Here is a 25,909-nt window from a genome sequence, read left to right as displayed (position 1 = left end):
TCTTAAATTGAGGCATACTTTACTAAAAATAATGGAATGGCACTGTTTTCTTAATAAATGTTTTTAACTTTCTCTAAAATAAAAAATTATTATTTCTATCACTAACCATCAGTGTAAGAATAAAACTCAAAACACTGGGGCGCCTGGGTGGCTCAGTCAGTTGGGTGTCCGACTTAGGCTCAGGTCATGATCTCACGGTTTGCGGGTTCAAGCCCCATATCAGGCTCTGTGCTGACAGCTTGGAGCCTGGAGCCTGCTTCAGATTCTGTGTCTCCTTCTCTCTGTCCCTCCCCAACTTGTGCTCTGTCTCTCTATGTCTCTCAAAAAATAAATAAATGTAAAAAAAAAAATTTTTTTAAGAATAAAACTCAAAACATTTACAAAGGCAAACTATTGTCAAACCATTATGGTATACACCTGAAACGAATATAATATTGTATGTCAACTATACCTCAATTAAAAAGAAAAAGTCAAACTACTTAAAATCAGCAACATGCCTGAAAACTACTAACGTGTCTACCTATCACAAACAGCCTATGATAGTACGTACTTCTGAACAGGTCCCGTGTGCCTGACTTCTCGCCATTCTTCATCTGGATTAGATGTAATAGAAAGTGAGTAGCAACCGCTAGTTTGCTTCTGTAGGAAGGTGTAAGTAGGCTTGGCTCTATCCATATTTGAAGGCTGCCAAGAAATGGCAAAGAAAAAGATTTCCTTATAAATACATAAATGCACATTAGCTCTCAAAAGGACGAAGTCAAAACCTAAACTTCTATGAGAAAATGTGACTAAATCAATATCAATGAGTTATATCTATACATTTGGAGTTTCTACAAAGATATAGCTGAATCAAAATAACACTCTTGATCAAAACATATTGTATATACAAAGATCAAAGTTTAACTTGAAGTGTTACAGATCTGGGCTCTATAATTAAAGAACAATGTGAAAACTTTACAGTTCAAAATGAACAAAAGATACAATAAATAGGACAAAATAAAATTTAAAAGACAAAAAGTTTATATTTGTCATAGCAAACTTTAAAAACTTTCTTTCTAGAGATATTTGGCAGAGATATACAAGCCTCTCCTAGATTCCCCTAATATTAACATCTTATATAACCACAGTACAATTTTCAAAACTAAGTAATTAACATTGGAATAATAACATAAACTAGAGACTTTATTCTGATCTCACTAGTTTTTTTACTAATATCTTTTTTTCTGTATCAGTACCCTTTAATTCCTGTCTTTCCTTGTCTTTCATGACTTTGATATTTTCGAGAGTACTGGTCAGTTATTTTGAAACTGAATTTGTTTGATTTTTCTCATGATTAGACTGAGGCTACACAATATTGGGGAAAATACCAGAGAAGTCATGTACCCTCTCAGTGTATTATGTGACAGGTACACCATGTCGGTATCTTATTCCTGGTGATATCTGCCACATTTCTCCACTGTAAAGTTAGTACTTTTCTTTTGGTGATAAATAAATATTTTGGTTGAGAAACTTTGAGATTATGCACATATCCTGTTTCTCCTTAAGTTTTTACCCATTAAATTTAGTATCTCTTAGTGGGCCTTGCCTGTAACAATCATTAACTATGGTTTTTCTTTCTTTTTAATTTATATATATATACATATATATATATATATATATATATATATATATATATATATATATTTTGTTTTTGAGAGAGAGAGAGAGAAAGAGAGAGAAACAGAGTGTGAGCAGTGAAAGAGCAGAGAAAGAAGGAGACACAGAATACAAAGCAGGCCCCAGGCTGTGAGCTGTCAGCACAGAGCGTGATGCGGAGCCCAAACCCACGGACTGTGAAATCATGACCTGAGCTGAAGTCAGAAACTCAACCGACTGAGCCACCCAGGTGCCCCTAACTATGGTTTTTCTATGGTGGCTTTGTAATTTTTATTCCTTTTACATTTATTAGTTAAATACTTTCCTAAGAAAGAACTGTCAATTATCCACCATCAGGATTTTCCATTCATTGATTCTGAAATTTATTTGCATCAATATAGATTTTGGGTATTTATTTTATTCTTTGGTAATAATCACGTTATCATTACTGATTTTATTGATTCAATTATTCTAGCTGTGGGGTATCTGGCTGGCTCAGTCAGTGAAGCATGTGACTCTTGATCTTGGGGTTGTGAGTTTGAGCCCCACATTGGGTGTAGAGTTTACTTAAAAATAAAATAAATTAAAAATAAAATAAGACTATTTTAGATTTGGTATTCAGAGTTCTCTCAGGTTGACTCCTGAGCACTTAGGACAAAACACAGCATTTTGAAATCACCTGATTTTCAGGGAAAAAGTTTTTACTAAAACTTGACAATTATATTAATCAGATGCTAACCTGAGACACTGATTTCATCTTCATTTCTTCAGCAGCAACAGCGGGAAAAGAATAAGTCGAAGCACAATAATAATGAACAAAAGAACTTTCTTTTGAAGAGAGGTTCTGAAATAAAGGAAGTGCCTGAAACCAAGACAATGGATAAGAAAGTTCCAATTCTCCACTGGTTGTACTTATTTCTGTCATTATATCTTTTAATTTCAATTCTTCTCTTTGCGAAATAGGATTGTATAGCTCAAGAAAAATGAATTCACTGGATTTTGCTATAAAAGAAAAAATAAATCAATTTTAATCAAGTATTATATTTCAAGAGGACTATAAATAATTTAATTATTAATAACAGCATTTTGTATGTTAGTTAATAACCGAGGGAAATTAAATCCCCAAACAGGCTATTAGTAACCTAGATTCAAAACCCAAGTTTTAAACTCCTCCTGCATTAAAATGGAAACTTCACAATGGCATTAGCTACTGTATCTCTACTACCTGGCATTTGTTAATGAATGTATGAATAAATGAATGAATGATAACTAAGGAACTAATTATTTTTCTCTAGCCTCCTCCATTTATCAAATCTACCAATTAAAAAATTATTCCAACCAACCAAACACTTCCTTCAAAATCATTATGTTTCATCAAACATTTCAACAATCGTCTCAAATTATATTCTCTCCACCCATAATAATTATAAATGGCTAGCTTTATTCCCCCAACTTCTCTGCCATTTAATCATGAATTCTCCCAATTAATTTGGAAGTAGGACAGCAAAGTAACTAAGTAGTCCTCCTTTATCCATGGTTTCATTTTCCACAGTTAGAGTTACCCATGGTCAACAGCAGTCCAGAAGCAGATCTTTTTTCTGGCCTGTTGCCATAAGGTCAACAGTAGGCTAACACTACATCAAAATGCCTGTGTCATTCACCTCATTTCATGTCATCACATAAGCATTCCCTCTTCTCACACAATCACAAGAAGATGTTACACATTCATGTAACTTTTCTTACAGGATATTGTTATAATTATTCTTAGTTATTATTGTTAATCTCTTAGTGTAGCTAATTTGTATATTAAATTTCATATGTATAGGAAAGTATGTAGGTATGTCTAGGGAAAAAAACATAATATATAGAGAGTTCAGTACTATTTGTGGTTTCAGGCATCCACCAAGGTTCTTGGAATATATCCTCCATGGATAAGGGAGGGACTACTATAATATTAAAGGTATAAAATTTATTCACTACTTAACATCTTTAATATATAAGGGAGTAGAAACAGCAAGGTAGAGAGATCAAAGAGGTAAGAAAGAAGCTTACTAATCTGATTTACCCAATTCTAAACTAGACTCCTTTAGGAATTGAAAACTAAACAAAGTTGGGAGATGTTTAAGATGCATATATATAGACCAGTTTATGGGAACATACAGAAAAGTATTCAATCCAGTCTTAGAGAAATGATATATATAAGTAACTAGGTTTTATTTTTTAAAAAACTAAAGAAAATGTTGAAGGTAAAGATTTCTGTATTTTATTTAACTTTGCCATTGATTAGCTGCCACAGTTCTTTATGCAACAAGGGCAAGAAATTCATAAGAAAGGTAGCCAAGGATGGCAACTGACTAAAAGATAAAGTATTCCTTTTATTTTAGCAGATAATTTCTCTTGGTTGAGTAAAATTATCAGGAGAAATTGTGTAGAATAAATAATTTACCTTGTATAATATTAAGGGCTAAAATTATTTTTAATCAAGTCTACTTAATTTCAATTCAATGAAATAACTACATTCTATTAAATTGTTTTAGAAGAAAACTATACACAGGACTTCTCAGGTTATTCTGAAATATAGAAATATTTCATATACTCACAGTGCTGGCTTAATATGGAGTTTTCTAGTTGGGTCTGAATCTCTTGAAGATAATTTGCAGAGACCCAAAGGAAAAGGATAGCTTGATTCCTTTTACTGTGATCATCATCCTTATTTTTCCATAACCCAAACCTCTTTAAGTGTGTGGTATCCACTAGCAATGAAACCTCATTCAGGGAGACTGAAACAAATAAAAGGTAACAAGTTAATAAATTATCCATTTAGGAATTAACACTGATATGCTTTATGACTCTTCTTTAATACATGATGTTTTTCAAAAAGAATGATATGTGAAGTTTTACAAAAATCATTTCCAGTGTACTTCACTAACCTTGGCTGAAATACCTCAAACAATATTATTAGCATAAAAAAGATCATATTGCAATTAGAAAGGTCCAAATAATTATCAATCTCAGTTATATCCAGGAAAGGGAAATATGAAATTAAATTTTAATAGCATATAAACTTGTCCAGAGAGATTTCTTACTGGAAGTGCTATATCACCGGAAGAAAATAAAATAAGAAGGAGAAGGAGGAAGGGTGGGGGAGGGGAGAGGGAGTGGAAGAAGGGGAAGCAGGGGGAGAGGGGAAGAAAGGAAAGAAGATGACTTTATCAATGCACACAACTAGCACGGTTTTAACCTAGAAAATTATATATTTCTATCTTGGTTAAAAGATCAACCAAAATCCCCAATGCTATCATTAGCCAATTTATTCTTATGTTTCTTCTCCTAAAATATCTGCATTCCCCTATACAGACTAGCCACTATCAAAAGATTCTCAAAAATAACATGAGCTTTTGAATGGTCTAAGGTAGTATTTTTTTTTTTAATTCTCCCATGTTTTGGTGCACCTGACTGGCTCAGTTGGAAGAGCATGTAACTCTTAATCTCAGGGTCATGAGTTCAAGCCCCACATAGGGTATAGAGATTAAATAAATATATAAAACTTAAAATAAAATAAAATTCTTCCAGATTAGATTTTACTTCTTGAAACTTCTAGGAAATCACCTAGAATTTTGGGTCCTTCTCTGAGTTAGCAAAAGAATCTTTCCTAAAGATTTTTTTTTTTTAATTCAAAGAAATAGAGAACTGGTATAAAGAAGTCCTAAAGGTCATCTGACCCAACTTTAAGAAAACAAGCAGTTGAACAACTAATACAAGTATTGGTTAAGTATAAACTCAAGATGAATACCTATTTGAAACAAATCTCTTCGTACTCCTCCTATTATCTCCTGGCACCTTGCTACTTAAAATCTACTTCTGAGCCTGAGACACTGGCATCACACTGGAACCTGTTACAAATGTAGAATATCAGGCCACACCTTAGATGTACTGAATCAGAATTGATTTACAAACAAAACAAAAACAAAAACCCCAGATGATTTATATCACTCAACACTGAAGTTTGAAAAGCATTTTACAATAAGTACTTACATACTTAACTAGTCATCTTAATGTTCCCACACGAGCCATTCTACTTTTAAATATTTTCTTATAATCAATTAATCCATTTTAAACACATCTTTATTTCTTTCATATTTCCTCTTTCCTTCATTCATTCTCTCCTTCCCTTATTCCATTTCTCCATGCCTTTTTCTTGCTCCTTTTCTGTGTTTCAATTTTTTCCTCTGTGTCTGTCTGCATGCATACCTGCCTACTTACTCTCTATTTCATGGACATTTTTAAAAACATTTTACATTTCTTCTTTCCCTTTCTAACTCTCTTTCTGCCTCTTATTTATTGACATTTTCTTGGGTAATCCTTTTTAAAATCGCTTCTATCAATCTCTAGCTACCTACTTACCTATCCATCACCTACCTATGGATCTATTTGTATTTTGTACAGCTGCCTACATACCTGTCTACCTTCCTATCTAGCTGTCACCCAGTCATCAATCTTATTTTTACTGTAGCATTTTGACTGAGTTACTTTTAGATTTCTTTCCCCACTGTCCACTATTGTACTTTATTTTCTTACTGGCTCCTCCTTTCAAACCCTTCTTTTTATCTCTCATTCCCACATTCTTTCCTTCATTTCTGTTGTATTTTATTCTTAGAGACTCATCACTTTAAACTTCTCTCTCTTGCCTCCCCTTTCCTATCTTGGCCACTTCCTTTTCCTTCTCTCTTTGATAGCTTTTTTTCTTTATTTTTTCTCAGTCTAATTTATTCACTGTCCTTTTCTTTCTCTATTCTTACCGTGTTGTATACTGCCTGCTTTCCATTCTTCTTAACGTCCTCCCTTTCTCTCCTTCTTTTATCCCTTTATCTCTCCTTTCTCCTTTCCTTTCATTCCTCCCTCTATTCTATCTTTGTACTTTTAAACTTTTTTCTTTTCATTACTCTTTTGTTCTCTTTCTCTTTGCATCTATTTTGTAGTCTTTCATACTGACTTAGGCCATTTAAAGTCTGCTCTGTCTCTCCCTATCTCCCTCTCTCTCTTTACCTAGCTATTCTGCTTTATATATTTTTTTACACTTACTTTGACCTTTCATTTTATTTTTTCCAGATAAAATTTATTGGCATAAAATTATCATATAACATTGTGTAAGTTTAAGCTAATGTTAATTTGATATATTTATTGCAAAACAATTACCATCAAAGCATTAGCTAACACCTCTGTAACTACCATTTCATATTCGTGATGAGAACATGCAAGATCAACTCTCTTAGCAATTTTCAAGTATATAATAACAGTATTATTAACTGTGATCACAATTCTGTACATTATTGATCTTATAACTGGAAGTCTATACTCTCTGACCAACATCTTCCCATTTCCCCCATGTCCCAGTCCCTGGTAACCATGATGTCTAGTCTCTGTTTTTATGGTTCAGCCTTTTTAGTTTCCACATATAAGCAATATCATGCAGTATTTGTCTTCCTCTGACTTATTTCAATTAGTAAAGGCCCCCAAGGTCCATCCATGTTGTCGCAAATGGCAAGATTTCATTCTTTCTCAAGATTAATATTCCATTGTACATATACACCACAAAATTATCCATTCATCAACAGACACTTAGGTGGCTTCCAAATTTTGGCTACATGAATAATGAGGGGTGCATATACCTTCTCAAAATCCCATTTTCATTTCTTTTGGATATAAACCCAAAAATGGGACTGCTGGATCATATAGTAGTTTTATTTGTAATTTCTTAAGTCTATAGACCATTTTCTACAGTAGCTGTACCAGTTTACAATCTCAACAGTGTACTTGCTCATTTCTTGTCATTTTGATGATAGCCATTCTAACAGGTGTAAGGGAATATCTCATTGTGGTTTTGATTTGCATTTTTGTAATGATTAGTGATGTTTACCATCTTTTCATGTGCTTATTTGCCATTTGTATATCTTCTTTTGAAAAATGTGTATTCAGTTCCTCTGCCCATTTTTTAATCAGACTTTTTTTTTCCTGTTGAATTCTCTGAGTTCTTTATATATTTTGGATATTAACTCCTTCTCAGATATTCCACAGAATGCTTTTTCTTTTTTGCTGATTCTTCCCTTTGCTATGCAGAAGCTTTTTTGTTTGATGTAGCTCCACTTGTTTATTTTAGCTTTTGCTGTCTTTGCTTTTAGTATCGAATCCTAAAAAATCATTGCCAAGAATGATAGAAAAAAGCATTGGGGATAAGTTTTTTCACAAGTTTTATGGCTTAAGATCTTACACTTAAGGCTTTAATCCATTTTGAGTTGATTTTTGTATATAATACAGGTAGGAGTCCAGTTTCATTCTTTTCCTTGTGGCTGTACAGCTTTCCCAACATCATTTATTGAAAAGACTACCCTGTCTCCATTGTATATTCTTGGCTCCTTTGTTGAAAATTAACTGACCATATATGCCTGGGTTTGTTTCTGGGTTCTTAATTTTGTTCCACTGTCCTATGTGTCTGTTTTTATGCCAATACAAAACTATATTGATTACTATAGCTTCATAATATAGTCTGAAATCAGGAAGTGTGAGGACTCCAGCCACGTTCTTCTCACGACTGTTTTGGCTATTTGGGGTCTTTTGTTGTTCCAGACAGATGTTAGAACTGTTTTTTCTATTTCTATAAAAAATGCCATTGAGATTTTGATAGGTATTACATTGAATCTGCAGATCACTTTGGGTAGTATAGACATCCTAACAACAATAATTCTTCTAATCCATAAGCTATGTAACTTCCCCACTCTGAAAAATGTCAGTGAAACTGGCAGCAAAGACAAACAGATTAAAAGAGTAAAAACCTTCAGGAAACTTCTCAGCATTTCTTCCTCAGTCAGCTCACAACCCCAAATAATTGATATTATTTCTGTGCAATCTAGACAATTATTACTAATCCAAATGTACCAACCTCTTGGCATAAAAGCTTAATTTTCTTTAGAAAAAAGATTTAACACCATCATTAAGGAAAGTTTACCTCATTACCAAATTTTCCCCCAATATTTGGTTTATTCTGTAACAGGAATATAGCAGTAACTGAAAATGGGAGTTGTCTATCATCTGTCCTACCCACTATTAGCGATCTTAGTAACAGACCCTAATTTTATTTAGAAACCAAGATACTTAGCTGTTAGAAACTATTTCCTAGCTTCCTTTGCAAATAGATGTGTGGTCAAAGGACTACCTTCTAGCTAAGAAAATGTAAGTAGAAGTTAGGTGGCATGCACATCTAAGAAACCTCCTTAAAAAGGCAAGAGAGGGGCACCTAAGTGGCTCAGTTGGTTGAGCGTTCAACTCTTGATTTTAGCTCAGGACATGACAACAGTCATGAGATCAAGGCCCATATCGACCTCTGCACAGAGCCTGGAGCCTGCTTAAGATTTTCTATTTCTCTTGGGGCGCCTGGGTGGCGCAGTCGGTTAAGCGTCCGACTTCAGCCAGGTCACGATCTCGCGGTCCGTGGGTTCGAGCCCCGCGTCAGGCTCTGGGCTGATGGCTCAGAGCCTGGAGCCTGTTTCCGATTCTGTGTCTCTCTCTCTCTCTGCCCCTCCCCCGTTCATGCTCTGTCTCTCTCTGTCCCAAAAATAAATAAACGTTGAAAAAAAAAAAATTTTAAGATTTTCTCTTTCTCTCTCCTCCCTCTGCCCCTCTCCCGTGCATATGCACTCTTTCTCTAAATAAACAAATTTTTTAAAAAGACAGGAAATAGGTGGTATGTGTGTGTTGTTGGGTTTTTTTTGTTTTGTTTTTTGTTTTTGTTTGTTTTTTTTTTTTACCATTTTCCCCTTCCTCCTGCTTTCTACCTAGAACGCAAACATGATGACTAAAGTACAAGCAGCCATTTGGACCATGAGACAAACTTAGGAATAGAAGTCATACATTAGGAATGACACAGTACAAAAACAATAGGGCCAGGACCTCTGATGACCAAACGAAATACCATATCAGCCCTCTTCAGCCTACCTCTGGATTTCTTCTTTGGAAAGGAAAAATAAATTATTTTCTTTAAGCCACAGCCAAACATAATTAATAGCTAATATAAATATGTAAATCATTATTTCTCTCAGCTACTACAGAAAAAGAATAAACATTTATATCTAGGTTCCTTATGTATAAAAACATTTTATATGCATGCCTTGTTTATAAAAGATTTTTATATATGCATATACAGAATTTGTGGAAGAAGACTAATGTTTTCCTCTTATATTACAAAATCATAAAGCCATTACTACTGAAGAGAGTATTTTCCCTAATTGTTAATTTTAAAATACTTTTTAAATGTTTGTTTATTTTTGAGAGATTGAGAAAGACAGAGCATGAGCAGGGAAGGGACAGAGAGACAGAGACACAGAATCTGAAGCAGGCTCCAGGCTCCGAGCTGTCACCACAGAGCCCAATGCAGGGCTTGAACTCGTGAACCTTTCCATAATTTTTTATTAAAAATGTCTTTCAAAAATCACTTGGAACAGAAAAGTTATAAAAGCAATACTTGAAACAAGATATAAATATTAACTATTAAAACCTAAAATATTATTTTTGAGGTTTGTATCATACATATTTGAGAAGTAGCTCTGTTACACAGGTCTTTATAGATTATAGATGATGTAGTGGGATTACAACAAACTGAAAATCTTCTGCACAGCAAAGGAAATCATTAACAAAATGAAAAGGCAACCTATGGAATGAGAGAAAATATTTGCAAACCATATATCTGATAAAGGGTTAATATCCAAAATATATAAAGAACCCAGAGAACCCAACAGAAAAAAAAAATCCATTTAAAAAATGGGCAGAGGGACGCCTGGGTGGCTCAGTCAGTTAAGCATCCGACTTTGGCTCAAATCATGATCTCACAGTTCGTGCTCAAGCCCTGCGCTGGGCTTTGTGCGGACAGCTCGGAGCCTGGAGCCTACTTCAAGTTCTGTGTCTCCCTGTCTCTCTGCCCCTCCCATGCTCACACTCTGTCTCTGTCTCTGTCTCTCTCTCAATAATAAATAAACGTTAAAAAAAAATTTTTTTTAATGAGCAGAAGGGCACCTGGGTGGCTCACTCAGTTAAGTGTCTAACTTGTTTTCAGCTCAGGTCATGATCTCAAGATAGTGAGACTGAGCCCCACATGGGCCTCATGCTGGGCATGAAGCCTGCTTAAGGTACCCTCTTTCTCTTTCCCTCTGGTTCTCTCTCTCCACCCTCCCCACCCTATCCTGCCCCATGTGGGCATGCATGTGCAATCTCTCTCTTTAAAAAAAGAAGAAGAATGGGCAGAGAAAATGAATAGACATTTTTCCAGAGAAATCATACAGACGGCAAACAGATACATGAAGAGACACTCAACATCGTTAATCACCATAAAAATGCAAATCAAAACCACAATGAGATATCCTCTCATACCTGTCACAATGGTCATTATTAAAAAAAAAAAAAGTGTTAATAAGGACGTGGAGAAAAGGGAACCCTTGGGGCACTAGGTGGCTCAGTTGGTTAAGAGTCCAAGACTTTGGCTCAGGTCATGATCTCATGGTTTGTGAGTTCAAGCCCCACACTGGGCTCACTGCTGTCAGCCTATCTGCACCAAAGCCTGCTTCAGATCCTCTGTTCCCCTTTCTCTGCCCCTCCCCCATTTGTGCTCTCTCAAAAATAAATAATAAAACATTAAAAAAAGAAAAGGGAACCATGAACACTGTTGGTAGAAATGTAAACTGGTGCAGCTACTGTGGAAAACAGTCTGTAGGTTCCTCAAAAAATTAAGAGAACTACCATACGACCCAGCAATTCTAGTTCTGAGTATCTATCCAAAAGAAAAGAGAAAAAATATTAAGTCAAAAAGATGCATGGACCCCCACGTTCACTGTCCCATTATTCACAATAGCAAAGATATGGAAATGACCTACGTATCCATCAAAGGATGAACGAATAAAGAAGATGTGTTATGTATATAAAATGGAATATTATTCAGCCACTAAAAAGAAAGAATTTTGTCATTTGAGACAACATGGATGGGCCCTAAGGGCATTGTACTAAGTCAGACAGAGAAATACAAATACTGCATGATATCACTTATATGTGAAATTAAAACACACACACACACACACACACACACACACACACACACACACACAGACAAGCTCATAGATACAGAGATCAGATTACTGGTTGCCAAAGACAGAGGGTGGAGTCGGCAAAATGGGTAAAGAGGGTCAAAAGGTATAAACTTACAGTTATAAAATAAATAAGTCATGGGGATATACCCTAAAGCATGTGACTATAATTACTAATACAGTATTGCATATGTGAAAGTTGCTAAGAGAGATCTTAAAGTCATCAATCACCAAAAGAGAAAAAAAAACCTTTTGCAACTGTGTATGGGGAAAGATGTTAACTAGACATACAGTCGGGATCATTTTGCAATATATACAAATACCAAATCATTATGGTGTACACCTGAAACCAATATAAAGTTACATGTCAACTGTACCTCAAGTTAATTTAAAAAAAAAAAAGAATATGAGAGAAGCACTGTCACATAGGTATTTTTTTAATGAAAAAAAGCACTTTCTTTTATGAAATTATTTCCTTTTATTTTTTTTTTTTAATTTTTTTTTTCAACGTTTATTTATTTTTGGGACAGAGAGAGACAGAGCATGAACGGGGGAGGGGCAGAGAGAGAGGGAGACACAGAATCGGAAACAGGCTCCAGGCTCTGAGCCATCAGCCCAGAGCCTGACGTGGGGCTCGAACTCCCGGACTGCGAGATCGTGACCTGGCTGAAGTCGGATGCTTAACCGACTGCGCCACCCAGGCGCCCCTGAAATTATTTCCTTTTAAATCATGGGTTTTTGCTTCTTCTATTTAGAAGTTAATGTTATATTATTCCATAACTTGTTTAAACATCCTAATTAGGAATATCAATATATTTATTCTGTGCCTAGCCTTATTATTCTTACCACTTATAGCAGCTTCCTGATTATTAGATTATCATAATATATAGTTGTGGTTCTGTGCATGGGTACCTGCAGAGTCTGATTAAAATTACTTTGATCACTTCTTCAGTCTTGGAACAGAAGCTTCCTCTCTTCCCTAGTTCATTTGTGAAGTGGATATTTGTGTATATTTTTCTTCCTCATTCTTTTCCTTATTCATTCTCTAAAGAGACTATTCTCTATTGCTTCTTATTTTTCTTAGTGTCATTATTATTCTGAAATGATTTTACTTGGGGAAAGAATAAGAAAACGTTCTGAGTCTTTGCATATTATAGGTACAATTTCACATCTACTTTGCTTTACTCAGATAAGAAAAAGATATTAAAAATCTCTAACTCCTATGCAAAACCATTTTACATATTTTGTACAGCATTATAAATTTTCCTTACACTTCCTATTTTTCATACATTTCATCATACCAAAATCTTCTTGCTATCAAAACTTTATTTCTGTTAATCCCAAAAAGTTACCATGAGTCCCTTATTATTCAAGCCATTAAAACAATAGTTTACTATTTTCAATGTTATAAAACACTTTAACACCTTTTGAAGCTGCTTAAAAAAGTGTTAACTTGAAACACATTATTAACCTTAGTTTTACTTAATTTCTATACTGGAAAAAATTATGGCTGCAGAAAGATTTCAAAGTTTTGCTATTTTATGTTCAAAATTACAGTGAAAAAAAGATCATAAGACGATGATAGCTTACCTTGAAATGGGATCTTAACATACTTTGTCGTGAACTAAAGAAAAAACAGAAAAGCAAAAATGAGTTACCACTCAACGTATGTTTCCATTCAAAATTTTCAATTTTTCTTTTTCAAACACAAGTATATATTCAAAGTCGATACTAAAAGTGCTCAAGCCTTTTTTTATTTTCTTATTATTTTCAAATGTTTATTTGTTTATTTTGAGAGAGAAAAAGAGAGAGCATGAGCAAGGGAAGGGCAGAGAGAGAGAGGGAGACAAAGGATGTGAAGCAGGCTTTGTGCTGACAGCAGAGAGTCAGATGTGGGGCTTGAACCCACTAATCGTGAGATCATGACCTGAGCCAGAGTAGGACACTTAACCAACTGAGCCACCCAGGAGCCCCTCAAGTCTTTTTATAAATAAACCAAGAAAATGTAAAGACTTAGTTTTTATGGAAGAACCCAGCACATGTAATTTAATTCTCAATATGCTCATTTATAAAAACCAGTAAGACTTTAACATATTTTCCAAAATGTTTCCTGAATATTTATAGAAGAAATAAGACAAAGTCTTAAGAAACTGCCAAGAAACCCAACAAGGTATCAGTGATTTTGGTAAATAAACCACAAAACAAGGTTTAATTCTTGGCTTTGTTGACATTCCGGCACTCATATTTCTTTCCATGTTATAAATCCCCTTCCAACTGAGGATTTAGCCAAGTTTTTGTTCTTTCTGCTCTTCTGTGCCAGGACACTAATTTTCTCTAGGAATCTTTTGTATACATCTGACCTTAAGTATTGCTTTTATAATAAACTCAAGAATCGTGGAGCACCTAAATCTTACATGTTCTACCTAAAATAGGCTTGTGCTCTTAAGTTTGTTTTTCCGTTAATGCCAAATATTTATTTATTTATTTATTCAGGTTCTCTTTTGATCAATACATTTATTTATTTATTTATACATTTATTACATTTATTTATTTATTTATTTATTTATTTATTTATTTATTTATTTATTATTCAGGTTCTCTTTTGATCAATACATTTGTGAAACTGTTTACCAAATGAAGGGTACAGTCTGTGAACACAAAACAAAATCAAAAAGGGTCTTGGTACATGGATACCTAAATTAACTACCAACAGAGTTCCAAATAAGTAGCAAACAATGCCCAGTGAAACCACAAGGTTACTGTGACTCCATTTCTTTTTCCAATTTAAGACTTACTTCATATTGTAGTTTCATAAATATAAAACTCATATGGCAGAGTCTAAGTCAGCCGCTAAAGCAAAATTCAAGCAAATGGACATATGAGTTAAAAGCTGAATTTGAGGTTCAAATCCTATCTCTAACTCTACCACTTACACAAACAGTTAAGTAGGTAAATTTAGGTAACTTACTGAACCTCTGTCAGCTTTAGATTAAAAGCCTTAATCAAAAGGAGCTATTATCATTAGACACAGCATCTGATTAAGTGTATTATCTAGTTTAATTTAGTCAAATACATCTCATTATTCTGTCACTTTCACACAACTGTTATATATATATATATGCATACACACACACACACATATATATGGTGTATATTTTCCTTTCTCAAATTCTGACTTATTTCACTGTGTCTTTAATCTCATAAAATATATCTTGGCAAATGTAAATAACTAGTTACAGAAAAATGAATATAAGGAATGTTTGCTTTTGAGATTTTATAGACATTACTATAAAATTATGAATTAGAAGTAGTGTATTTATGTATCTTGGCCTCAACTTTGTCATCAGTCTCTCATTCTTCCACAATAAGCATTCTTGTCCTACCAAATCTTTCAGCATGGCAAAGATCTGATATTCATTTACACCTTTGTGTGATGACTAAGCCAACATGTAACCTCTCCCAAAAGCAAAGCCCTATTCCCAGCAAAAATTTAATCCCCTGTTGGGAAAATAAGGCAGATGTTTTTGTCAGAGTAAGGTAAACTCAGTTCTCTGAAATCATACCATATCCATTTTGTAACTTCTTACAAAAGCCAATATAGTTCTCTGAACACAATGTGTACTTAATAAACATTTGTCCTACTATCAACAAAGTTGAGAAATAAAAACTAAAATGTTCACGTCCATTGCAGCATTCTCTACTTTAAAAAATAATAATACTAACTTAAATGTCCAACTCTATGAAAATGGGCTCTAATTTAAGTAAATAGTTTCCCACTCCAGGTATTTTTCAGGTTTAGCTAAAATGTAATTATCATGAGAGTGAGAACAATATCTATCTCTAGCTAATCTATTAGCTCATTAAACATCTGGAAAATGACTGAGTTTAATTATCTTATTTACTCCCCCACAAAAAATTCTTCAATTTCTAAGTTACAGAGCATTATGAACAGTGTCTGAAAAGAGATTATATAAAAAGTCTTTTGAGAGGTGCCTGGATGGCTCAATCAGTTAAGCGTCCGACTACAGCTCAGGGCATGATGTCACAATTTGTGAGTTCAAGTCCTACGTGGGGCTCTGTGCTATCAGCGCAGAGCTGCTTCAGATCCTGTGTCCCTATCTCTCTCTATCCCCCTCCCTCTCTGCCCAACTCTCAAAAGTAAATACACATTAAAAAATAATAAAAATAAATACGTCTTTTGAATCCTTCAAAGTTTTTTTTTTTTAGTTTATTTATTTATTTTGAGAAAGAGAGCGAGTTCACGCATGCGAGTGCGGGAGGTGCAGAAAGAGGGAGAGAGAGAGAGAGAATCCCAGGCAGGCTCTGCATTGACAGTGCAAATCAGGGGTGTGAACTCATGAACCATGAGATTATGACATAAGCCAACGTCAGACACTTAACCAACTGAGCCACCCAAGTGCCCGAATCCTTGAAAGTTTTAAGACTTTTCCCTTTTTCCCTTTTGCATGTTATTCATTATTTTTAATTTCTAAAATTGCTTATGCTCTCTCCTTAGTAACATAACTTTTAATTTTTGTAGAATTCTTCTCAGTATTTCTTCATATACATATATTATACCTGCATATATTTGCTTTATTTTACTAAATTATTTTCTTTTAATTAAACATTTAAGTTTTCATTTCAATTATAACAAATGTTCCAACAAACATGAAACACATTTTTAAAACCTACTTTATCACATTTATTGAGTATTTGCACTCCCCTACTACCAATAACAAATACTGGGACAACCAAAATGTCCCAACAGTCAGGAATTAAGGACAACACAAATACCCCCAAATAGGTACATGAACTAACTTCATATAATAATGGCAAGTTACAAAACAGTATATATGTCACATGCTTTTGATTTAAACATATATATGTATCTAACGAAGAATACAGAATGATATATACACCGTAGAGTTACTGGCAATGGTCTCTGGGCAAGCAAGATTATAGGTATTCTTTAAACTGTTTCTTTATTCAATTGTTCTCTTAAAAAAATTTGTTTTAGGGGCGCCTGGGTGGCGCAGTCGGTTAAGCGTCCGACTTCAGCCAGGTCACGATCTCACAGTCCGGGAGTTCGAGCCCCGCGTCAGGCTCTGGGCTGATGGCTCAGAGCCTGGAGCCTGTTTCCGATTCTGTGTCTCCCTCTCTCTCTGCCCCTCCCACGTTCATGCTCTGTCTCTCTCTGTCCCCAAAATAAATAAAAACGTTGAAAAAAAAAATTAAAAAAAAAAAAATTTGTTTTAACGCTTATGTATTTTTTGAGACAAAGAGAGACAGAGCGTGAGCAGGGGAGGGGCAGAGAGAGAGGGAGTCACAGATTCCAAAGCAGGCTCCAGGCTCCAAGCTGTCAGCACAGAGCCTGACGTGGGGCTCGAACTCACGACCGCAAGATCATGACCTGAGCTGAAGTCAGACACTTAACCAACTGAGCCACCCAGGCACCCCTCAATTGCTTTTCTGTTTGGTCTTCGTTTTTGCCCATAACAAGCCCACCTAACTGTAATATACAATTAATATATTAACTAATGACAATCCACTGCTGAATATTTATGTTGGATTTTCCTCCCCTGACTTATCAATTGTTGTCATATATTTATATTATCTAATTTTTTACCATCACAAAGAAACCAACAGAAAAAAAGTGATTAAACTGAATTTAAAATAAAAAAGTAAAATGGGGATAAGGGGAGTGAAGATTGTAAAAAGTGCATGAAATTCCTTAACAGAAAAAAACTGTAATATCACCCCAGGCATGCCAAAAGCATTAATATCTAAAAACTACTGTTTAGGGAATATTAATTTTAAACAAACTATTCTTGTGTTTTCATCCAAAGCAATTTTAACTATATCACAAGTTACTACTATTTGTATAACACAGAATTTGCTAGATTTATACATGAAATTAGGTCTTCCTCCTGCATGGTCACCAAGTAAACATACACTTTACGTCTTAAATCGTATGCTGTCTTCTCTGTGAAGTCTTCTCTGATTCTTCCAGACAGATATTCCCATATGCACCCTTCTTGCCCATATTTCCATTGTACAAAATATCTATCTATGTGTCTGTCTCTTCCATTAGACTACAAGTTCCATGAAAACAGAGACCATGTCTTACCATTTTAATATTCCCTGCCCTATCCCTAACACAGTAAATATTAATAAAACTTCCGAGAGAATACCTCAGTTATAATCTGACATGGTCAATACAATTCAACCAACGTTTTAAGTGCCTATTTAGGTGTGAACCATTTATGGAATATGTAAAAGCGAATAAAAGTATGGCTCTTCACCACAAGATGTTTAAAGGCTAAAATTGAGAGGTTTAGGCAAAAATGTAAAAACAATTATGAACACAAAGAATAAATCTTACAACAGATGTACAAAGTGTTATAAGTACATAGTAAAGGGAGAAGTTATTTCTGGTTAGAAAAATCAGGAAAGGTTTCCTGGAAGAGGAAGTATTTCAGATAAACCTTAAAAGATAGTTAGAATTTTAATAGGTAGAAATAGAAAATATAGAGACCAGAGTAAAATCCAGTATAGTTTTCATAATATAATATGTGAGACAGAACACTGAAAAAAAAATGGAAAAGAACTATTCCTGGAGACCTTTAAATAAATTTAGGAATTTGATGAACTCAGTTTACAATTTAAGCCAGCAAAATAAGATTTCTTTTTGCTCTCAGCTATACCCTGAATAAAAATTTACTTTACCACCAAATAAGTTTAGGAACCCAAGGAATATCAGTACTGCGTATGATTTTCATACATGATCTTCATTAGAATAGTCAGATCAAAGATGTAATTTTAAGATATTCCCTTATGATTTTAGGATTTCCCCCAATTAAAGACATGTATCAAAGTAGGTATAATATATATTCAAAATGTCCCATATAAAATTAAACTCAATTCTATTTTCATTTGTAGTAAAAAAAAAAAAAGATAATATGTAAATGCTTTGTCCAAAATCTAAAACAAAGACATATTAAATATACTTACTGTAACGCAACCTTTAGAAGCTCCTTTTATTTTACCAATATAAACAGAAGTAAATATAAAATCCAGTTGTAGATCCATGTCATTACTAGGTAAAATACAGGAAATGTTTTCCATGACAGGATTATATGGACATAATTCAGATGAAGCCTAACAAGGAATAAATTATAAAATGCATATAACCCTAAGTATTATACAAATGTGACAATGATTTTCAAAGTGAAATACTTCTTTAAATTACTATTAATGAGTTTATGAAGGATTTTGTACTGTTCTTACTGTGAAAAAATACTTATCTAGATTTTTTTTTCTTAAAAAGTATATGATTTACTTTGAGACTATTACTCTTAATAGTTGAATCTTAAATTAACTCCATAGGCCTAAACTCCAGAAATATATCTTCCTTTATATTAAAGCCATGATTGTAAATTCAGTATTCCCTAATAGGCTTTATTCATTTTTAGCTCAACAGAAATAAATTAAGATTTACATAGTATTTTAGTTTAAAATGAGTTCCTAAATATTATCTCTTTTAATCGCCATAACCACCCCATGAGGTAGTCTGGGTGTTTTGTTTTTTTGTTTTTGTTTTTTTTCCATTTCATAAGTAAAACTAATAGATGTGTGGATTGGTTAAGTTACTTGTCCAAGGTCATGAAGTTAGGATGAAACAAACCCAGGTTTCTATCTCCAGGTCAAGGGTTATTTCAACCATATACAATTGCTTCATAAACCAAGATGATGCTCTTAGGTAATGCACTTCAAGGGATGTAAGTACCTAAGAATCATCTGTTATATCAAATCTATATGCTTTTTACTCTTTCCATGTCTGAAAATAGCCAACCAGTTGCCTAAAACTTCAAAATTCATAGTGCTTCCAAACAACTACATAACTGTACTTTTAAATTAGAATAGACTACCAGGAAGTATCAGCAGCAGCTGTTTCCCACAATCTCTTCAGAATTTTAAACTGCTTTCAAATGACTTTTTGAACTCCACATTTCCCTACCCTTGATACATTATTCCTCTTTAACCCTAACATCACTAACAACCAAATAAATTACCACAAGAGCAATTATGCATGTGTATTCACTCTCCTCCTACCTCTAGGAAATGCGATTATTCTTATGAAACACATGTAGTACTCATTCTTCACTCAGCTCACAAACGCATTTATCTGCTTAATAAAAAAATCTTTGTCATTCTCATCTTTTATTGCTTACTGTACTATTCTTATTCCTTAAAGAACAGGTACTAAATCAACTACAGGTGATTCTAATCAGTCAGACAGCTAACTGTTTGTAAGCATATGTGTGTTTTAAGTGATAAAATGAGAAGATGGGATAAAAAGAATTTCTCATTGGGGCCTCAAATTTTGCAAAGACTAACTACCTCCTAAAAATGGCCAACCCACGTTTCTCATAACTTCCTTTAAAACTGAAAACAAAGGAAGGTGTGGAGATATTAAGGTATACTGCCCTATAGATCTTAGTAGGTCTTCACATTATTTATTGCCTAGTTGTGATCACATTCAGTCAGTTCCACAAAAAAAGTTACTTTCTTATAATATGATCATTTCACACTGTATTATCAAGGTATATACTGCCAAGGAAACTATAATTCATTTAGAAATTTGAACTCCTTATCAATAATGACACGGTTTTCATTACAAATACAACTAAACCATTAAGTAGGCTACTTGCCCAATCAAGCAAAAATGGCTACATTTTAACAAAACTTCCAAACATAGCTGCTAAGGTGCTTTCTGTATAGTGTACCAAATGCAATAGAAACAGCAGTGAAACAATAATCAGACCACCAGACTTTTTATAGAACTGACCTAATTCTTCATCACACCTTAGAGGATAATAGCCTCAGACATTATTAAAAAACAAACCAACAGAAGTTTACCATAATCATTACGATTATGATTAATGATTATGATTATCATAATCAAATTATCTCCATTGATAATCATTTCTTTAAAATAGGATAATTAGAGGCTGATAATAAGAATGAATACTGAAAACAAATGATTTGAACCTCATTTTACAGCTACACTCTTATAGTACTATGTCAAAACACAACTCGCTGACATTAAACCAACAAGACATTTCCCATTTATTATTTTCTGTAAGAAGGAGAAGACAAAGGACTTACCACATTGATAGGTTTTCTAAATGCTTTCTCTCTCTAAATGCTTCACTCTTCTAAATGCTTTCATATGTTACTTCACTTAAAATAATCTTATTATCCTCATGGAACATATGAGGAAACTCAGGCTTAAAGAAGTTAAGTGACTTGCCCAAATGACAGAGCCAGGATTTGAACCCAGGTCTGTAATCTCCATAAGCCATGTTCATTCCTCTATATCATGCTGCCTTAAGAGCATGTGAGGAAAAAAGTAATCACAGTACTGGAAGACCAGACAGACTAATATTGGCAACTGCTTAATTCTAAGAAATTTTGATAAAGTGGTTAACTGCCCAATTAGAATCTTTAAGAAAAAAAAAAAAGTATTCAAGTCATAGAATATTTAGACTGAAAAAATATAAATGACAAAAAAATAATTCCTTCACTTCAAAATAAGACCAACTACATATTTCCTTCAAACTAATATGACAATTATCTCAAAATTCAAACTAAGAAAATTTGTAATTTTTACAATAATATTCTGCTTGATGAAAGAAACAATCATTAGCCAATAGTGTATATTTCACTGTTAATCTATGAGAAAGCAGAAATAAATTACCTGTACAGATTCACATGTCATCAATGGTTCTGACAATGCTGCTTCAGAAGTACTCTCATTGTCATTAGTGATGACATGGTCTTGCTTAGGTTGTAACTTAAGAATTTCTGAACTTTTATGTTCAACAGGTCCTTCTTCATCACTGGAAACAACAACTAAAAAGGAAAAATCATTCTTTAAATGTATCGCAATAATCACACATCAAACAGAAAACTTTCCAATTGAAGCAACATATCCCTTCATAATACCATTAAAATTTAATCATCTAACTTTGTTCAACTTAGAAACTGGACTACCATTCATTATCTGATTTATACTAGTTAAATGCAATATTCCATATCACTGCTATTATTTAGCAGTTATCTACAACCTCACCTTCTGGAGGATCAAGACATTTAAAAATGTATAAAGACATGAGGAGAACTTAGGGACAAGTTCTAGTTAGAATAATAAAAATGTATTATGCCACCAGTCTAAATTGTACTGTAACTCCGGTTACATTCAGTTTCTTCCAGAAGGAAACAATGAATGGCTAAGAGAAGATGTGGGAGACTATTCACTGTATATCCTTTAAAACCTTTTTTTGTACCATGTGAGTGTACCAAACACTTGCAAATAAATCAAAATTAATGACCATAATTATATAGCACTCAAATTCTGCACTTCAGCTTCATCAACCAAAATGTCAATAATAATGGTCCTTCCAGAATCCTTTTAAAAACTACTGAGCTGGGGCCACTGGGTGGCTCAGTTAAGCACCTGACTCTTGATTCTGCTTCAGTTCATGCTCTCACGCACACTTGAGATCTGCACGCACAGTGCCAAGCCTGCTTAGGATTCTCTCTCTCTCTCTCTCTCTCTCTCCATCCCCTGCTTGTTCATTCTATCTCAAGTTCATTCTATCTCAAGCACGTGTGCATGCACATTTGCTCTATCAAAATAAAATAAACTTAAAAAAATAAAATAAAAAATAAAAACTACTGAGGAAATGAATGACAGTTCACACACACACACAAAAAAATACTCCTGCCTTCAAGTAATCCACTGTTTACCTAAATTAATACTACAACAAAGTCCCAAAACTCCAGGTCTTTTTTTTTTCCTCAAGTTAATATATTCCACAGTGATGTTACAAACAGCTTATTGCCTTGGAAAAATTTATTTGAGAGGAGAAACAGAACTAAAGCAGAGAAAATTAAAAGATATTACAATCCTACTGTTACTTACTTGGTTCAACGGATACCAAAGACTGGCTCCCTTCACTGTGTTCACTTAAAGCAGGCTTTTCTATTACATTCAACTCACTCTCATTCTTCTCAACCAGGGTAGAATTCCCCATGGAATCAGTGGAACTAGAGCTCTCAAAAGTTTCAGTGGCTGAAGAGTCAGAGGTACTTTTGGGAGCAGCACTCAAAGCCAACTCCTGACTATCAAGTGAGGATAGTTTAGCAAAATCACTTTCTATAGGTTCAGGTGTAATTTCCTCAAGCACTTTTGAGTCTTGATGATAGTTTTCACTTGACTTTTTAAACTCGGCAGATACTGTGGAGTCATTTTCTTGTTTTATCTGAACATAAATAAATGCACACAAAAAATTAGTACTTTTCAAATTTGGCTAAAGAATTTTTTAAAGTTTGAATTCCTAAAGAAGAATATAAATGTAAAAATATTATACAGGGACAGAAAACTACACAATTATACTACATTACTCTTGCCAGGGTCTCCCAAGTAAAAAGATAGAGAGTTTGGTCTGTCCAATCAAATACCCAAACATTTTTTTTTAAAAGGCCAGGATATGGAAATTCCCATACGTATTTACAAGTGGTTTAGATGGTCTCCCACAAACTAAGTCAACTTAGAATAAGAGGAACTTTTCTTTTACAATTTTATTTTGCAAAAGTACTGAGGCCATATGACATCATGTGATTTCATTAACAAAAGCAAAAAATTAAAACTTAGGAAAACAATATGAAAAACTATTCATCAATCACTGCCTTCACACCGCTATTACCATTTAAATCTAAATCATGTTTATAACTCAAAGGTCCTGAAAAGTTCTGAAACGCCTTGTGAATCAAAGGAGTAAAAAAATTATCTTCTTATACTTTTATTAACTGTATACTAAGTTTTGAAAATAGGTAATGTGTGCATGAAGTATCATAATTCTTTACATACAACAAACTCCCTAAACTCTAGGCAGAGAAAGGCTTCAAGAAGTTGGCAAGTAAATTACTACCGATCAAAGAAATCTGGTAGTACTTTTACACAGCATATGAAAAAGCAATTGACTGGACAGTATGGATAGAGTATTAATAGTATTTGTTAAAATAAGAGAAAATAAAACAAGTCTGATGGATAAATACCAAACTACTAAGTAAGGAGTGGTATCAGAGAAGGAACATATTTAATTTTTTTACTTGTTCATGTTTCAAATTTGCTCTAATAGCTATATTACTGAAAAAAGTTTCATTTAAATTATTTTTTAAAAAACAAAGAATTAAAAAATTGCCAAAAAAAAGAAAGAAATCTGATGAAAAAAGCAGAAAGCTTAAGAACAATATCTAATTCATAGTCAATTCATTTTTATCATAGCATAAATTATTTCACATGACATCTAAATACCTATACTTACTATCTGTTCTGCTGACTCATACAAAGAAGAAGTAGAATTATGAGAATCAGGTAAATTACTTCTAAGCCTTTTCTTTCTCTTCCTGGAAGTCAGAGTGGGTTCCATTTTTGAATGAGAAAATGTATCATCCTTATTTTTGCTCCCCTCTTCAAGATGATCACAATCTCTACTTCCACTACTGAAGTCTTAAAAAACAAAAGAGACATAAATATGGCCAAAAAGTACAGAAAGAATCCCTTTTAGAAGAGCTCAAATAAGCATCATCAAAATTGCTACACAACTTTTAAAACTAATTTAAAACGAAGTTCACTTGGACATGAATATAAAGAAATACCCTATTTTAAACTGCATCGACAAAATAAATGTTCACTGTACGATAATGAATGAGGAAAACATAAAAAGGGAGTATTCTTTAGTAACCAAAGCAAAGCAATCAAAACATGTTTTGTTTTGTTCTTGCTATAATCACATTTGACTGTAATACAAAAAGAATGGTGGGGGGGAGGGGTGTTAATAAAATTTGGAAAATTCCAATCTTAAAATGTTTTGATAATTCATTGTGACTTTAGAAATTAGTTGTCTTTTGGGGCGCCTGGGTGGCGCAGTCGGTTAAGCGTCCGACTTCAGCCAGGTCACGATCTCGCGGTCCGTGAGTTCGAGCCCCGCGTCAGGCTCTGGGCTGATGGCTCAGAGCCTGGAGCCTGTTTCCGATTCTGTGTCTCCCTCTCTCTCTGCCCCTCCCCCGTTCATGTTCTGTCTCTCTCTGTCCCAAAAATAAATAAACGTTGAAAAAAAAAATTTTTTTTAAAGAAATTAGTTGTCTTTTTAAAATTTGAGTGTTATATACATGTATGTACTTTGTAAGTGAAAAAGGACAATAATTACAAAGAGTATTAGTCACTATCAATTTGTTTCTTCTTTTTAAAACTCAAGATCTCGTTTTAAGTGTACAGTAAGTCTACTAAATGCTCCATTTTTTAAATCAACAAAGCATTATTTGAAACCCATGTCAATTATTACTAAAAATGCTTAGTATTTCAGTTAGCAAATATATGCAGTATACAAAAATACCTTCCAAAAAGTTCTACCTAACCAACTGAAGATTATCCTGAATTATATTTCTTTCCGAATCTATATAAGTACCAACCCAAAGTTTATGTAAACAAAATCACAAAGCAGCTTCCTTGAACTCCTAACTGATAATTTATGTAACACTGGGCCTGACCTCTCCATTCACTCAAAGTTCTTCAATACCACCCACCTTCTCTTCAGACTATTCTTGCTTATTCTAGCTTCACAGAAACCTAACAGCTAACATTCATTATATCTGTCATTGCTTAAAAGGTAGGCAGTGGGGCATGATTAAGGCAAAACTCCAAGACGATCAACAGTTTTCCAATTTGCAGGGCACCTGGGTGGCTGGGTCAGCTAAGCATCTGACACTTCATATTAGCTCAGGTCTTGATCTCAGGGTCATGAGTTCAAACCCTGCATTGGGCTCCATGCTGGGAGCAGAGCCTACTTAAAAACAAGAATAAAAAGAAGAGTCTTCCAATTGCCGGAGAAAACATTCTTCACTCTCCCAAAAATTAAAATCTCCTTCTAAATAATCGACACATTATTTTGAAAAGCACAATATTTTTTTGTAATTTTGTAAAGGTAGTCAAATATAATTTCTACATATAAATGCATCAAATTACAATTTCTAAACATAAATACTACAGCAAAAAGATTGAGAAAATAAAAGGGGCTTGAGAA

General features: G+C 33.9%; 1 protein-coding gene across 7 annotated transcripts in view; it reads right to left on the bottom strand.

Annotated features, from left to right (window-relative positions):
- The window catches only part of SENP7 (SUMO specific peptidase 7), a 165,409-nt gene that overhangs the window by 32,488 nt on the left and 107,012 nt on the right, over positions 1–25,909 (bottom strand). For 6 of the 7 annotated variants that reach the window (XM_047876611.1, XM_047876614.1, XM_047876615.1 and 3 more), the window contains 8 exons: positions 24,152–24,336; positions 22,747–23,086; positions 21,520–21,674; positions 18,771–18,917; positions 13,350–13,383; positions 4,236–4,415; positions 2,375–2,637; positions 551–684 (listed from right to left, as the gene is read on the bottom strand). In XM_047876611.1, the coding sequence (XP_047732567.1) occupies positions 551–684; positions 2,375–2,637; positions 4,236–4,415; positions 13,350–13,383; positions 18,771–18,917; positions 21,520–21,674; positions 22,747–23,086; positions 24,152–24,336 (1,438 nt within the window). The remainder of the gene's footprint in view (positions 1–550; positions 685–2,374; positions 2,638–4,235; positions 4,416–13,349; positions 13,384–18,770; positions 18,918–21,519; positions 21,675–22,746; positions 23,087–24,151; positions 24,337–25,909) is intronic. The other variant, XM_047876613.1, reaches the window with a different exon arrangement.

The sequence above is a fragment of the Prionailurus viverrinus genome, chromosome C2 (assembly GCF_022837055.1).
Source record: "Prionailurus viverrinus isolate Anna chromosome C2, UM_Priviv_1.0, whole genome shotgun sequence".
In the NCBI taxonomy this organism is placed as follows: domain Eukaryota; kingdom Metazoa; phylum Chordata; class Mammalia; order Carnivora; family Felidae; genus Prionailurus; species Prionailurus viverrinus.
The sequence above is the reverse complement of the archived record's forward strand: the minus strand, read 5'-3'. Positions and strand labels throughout refer to the sequence as shown.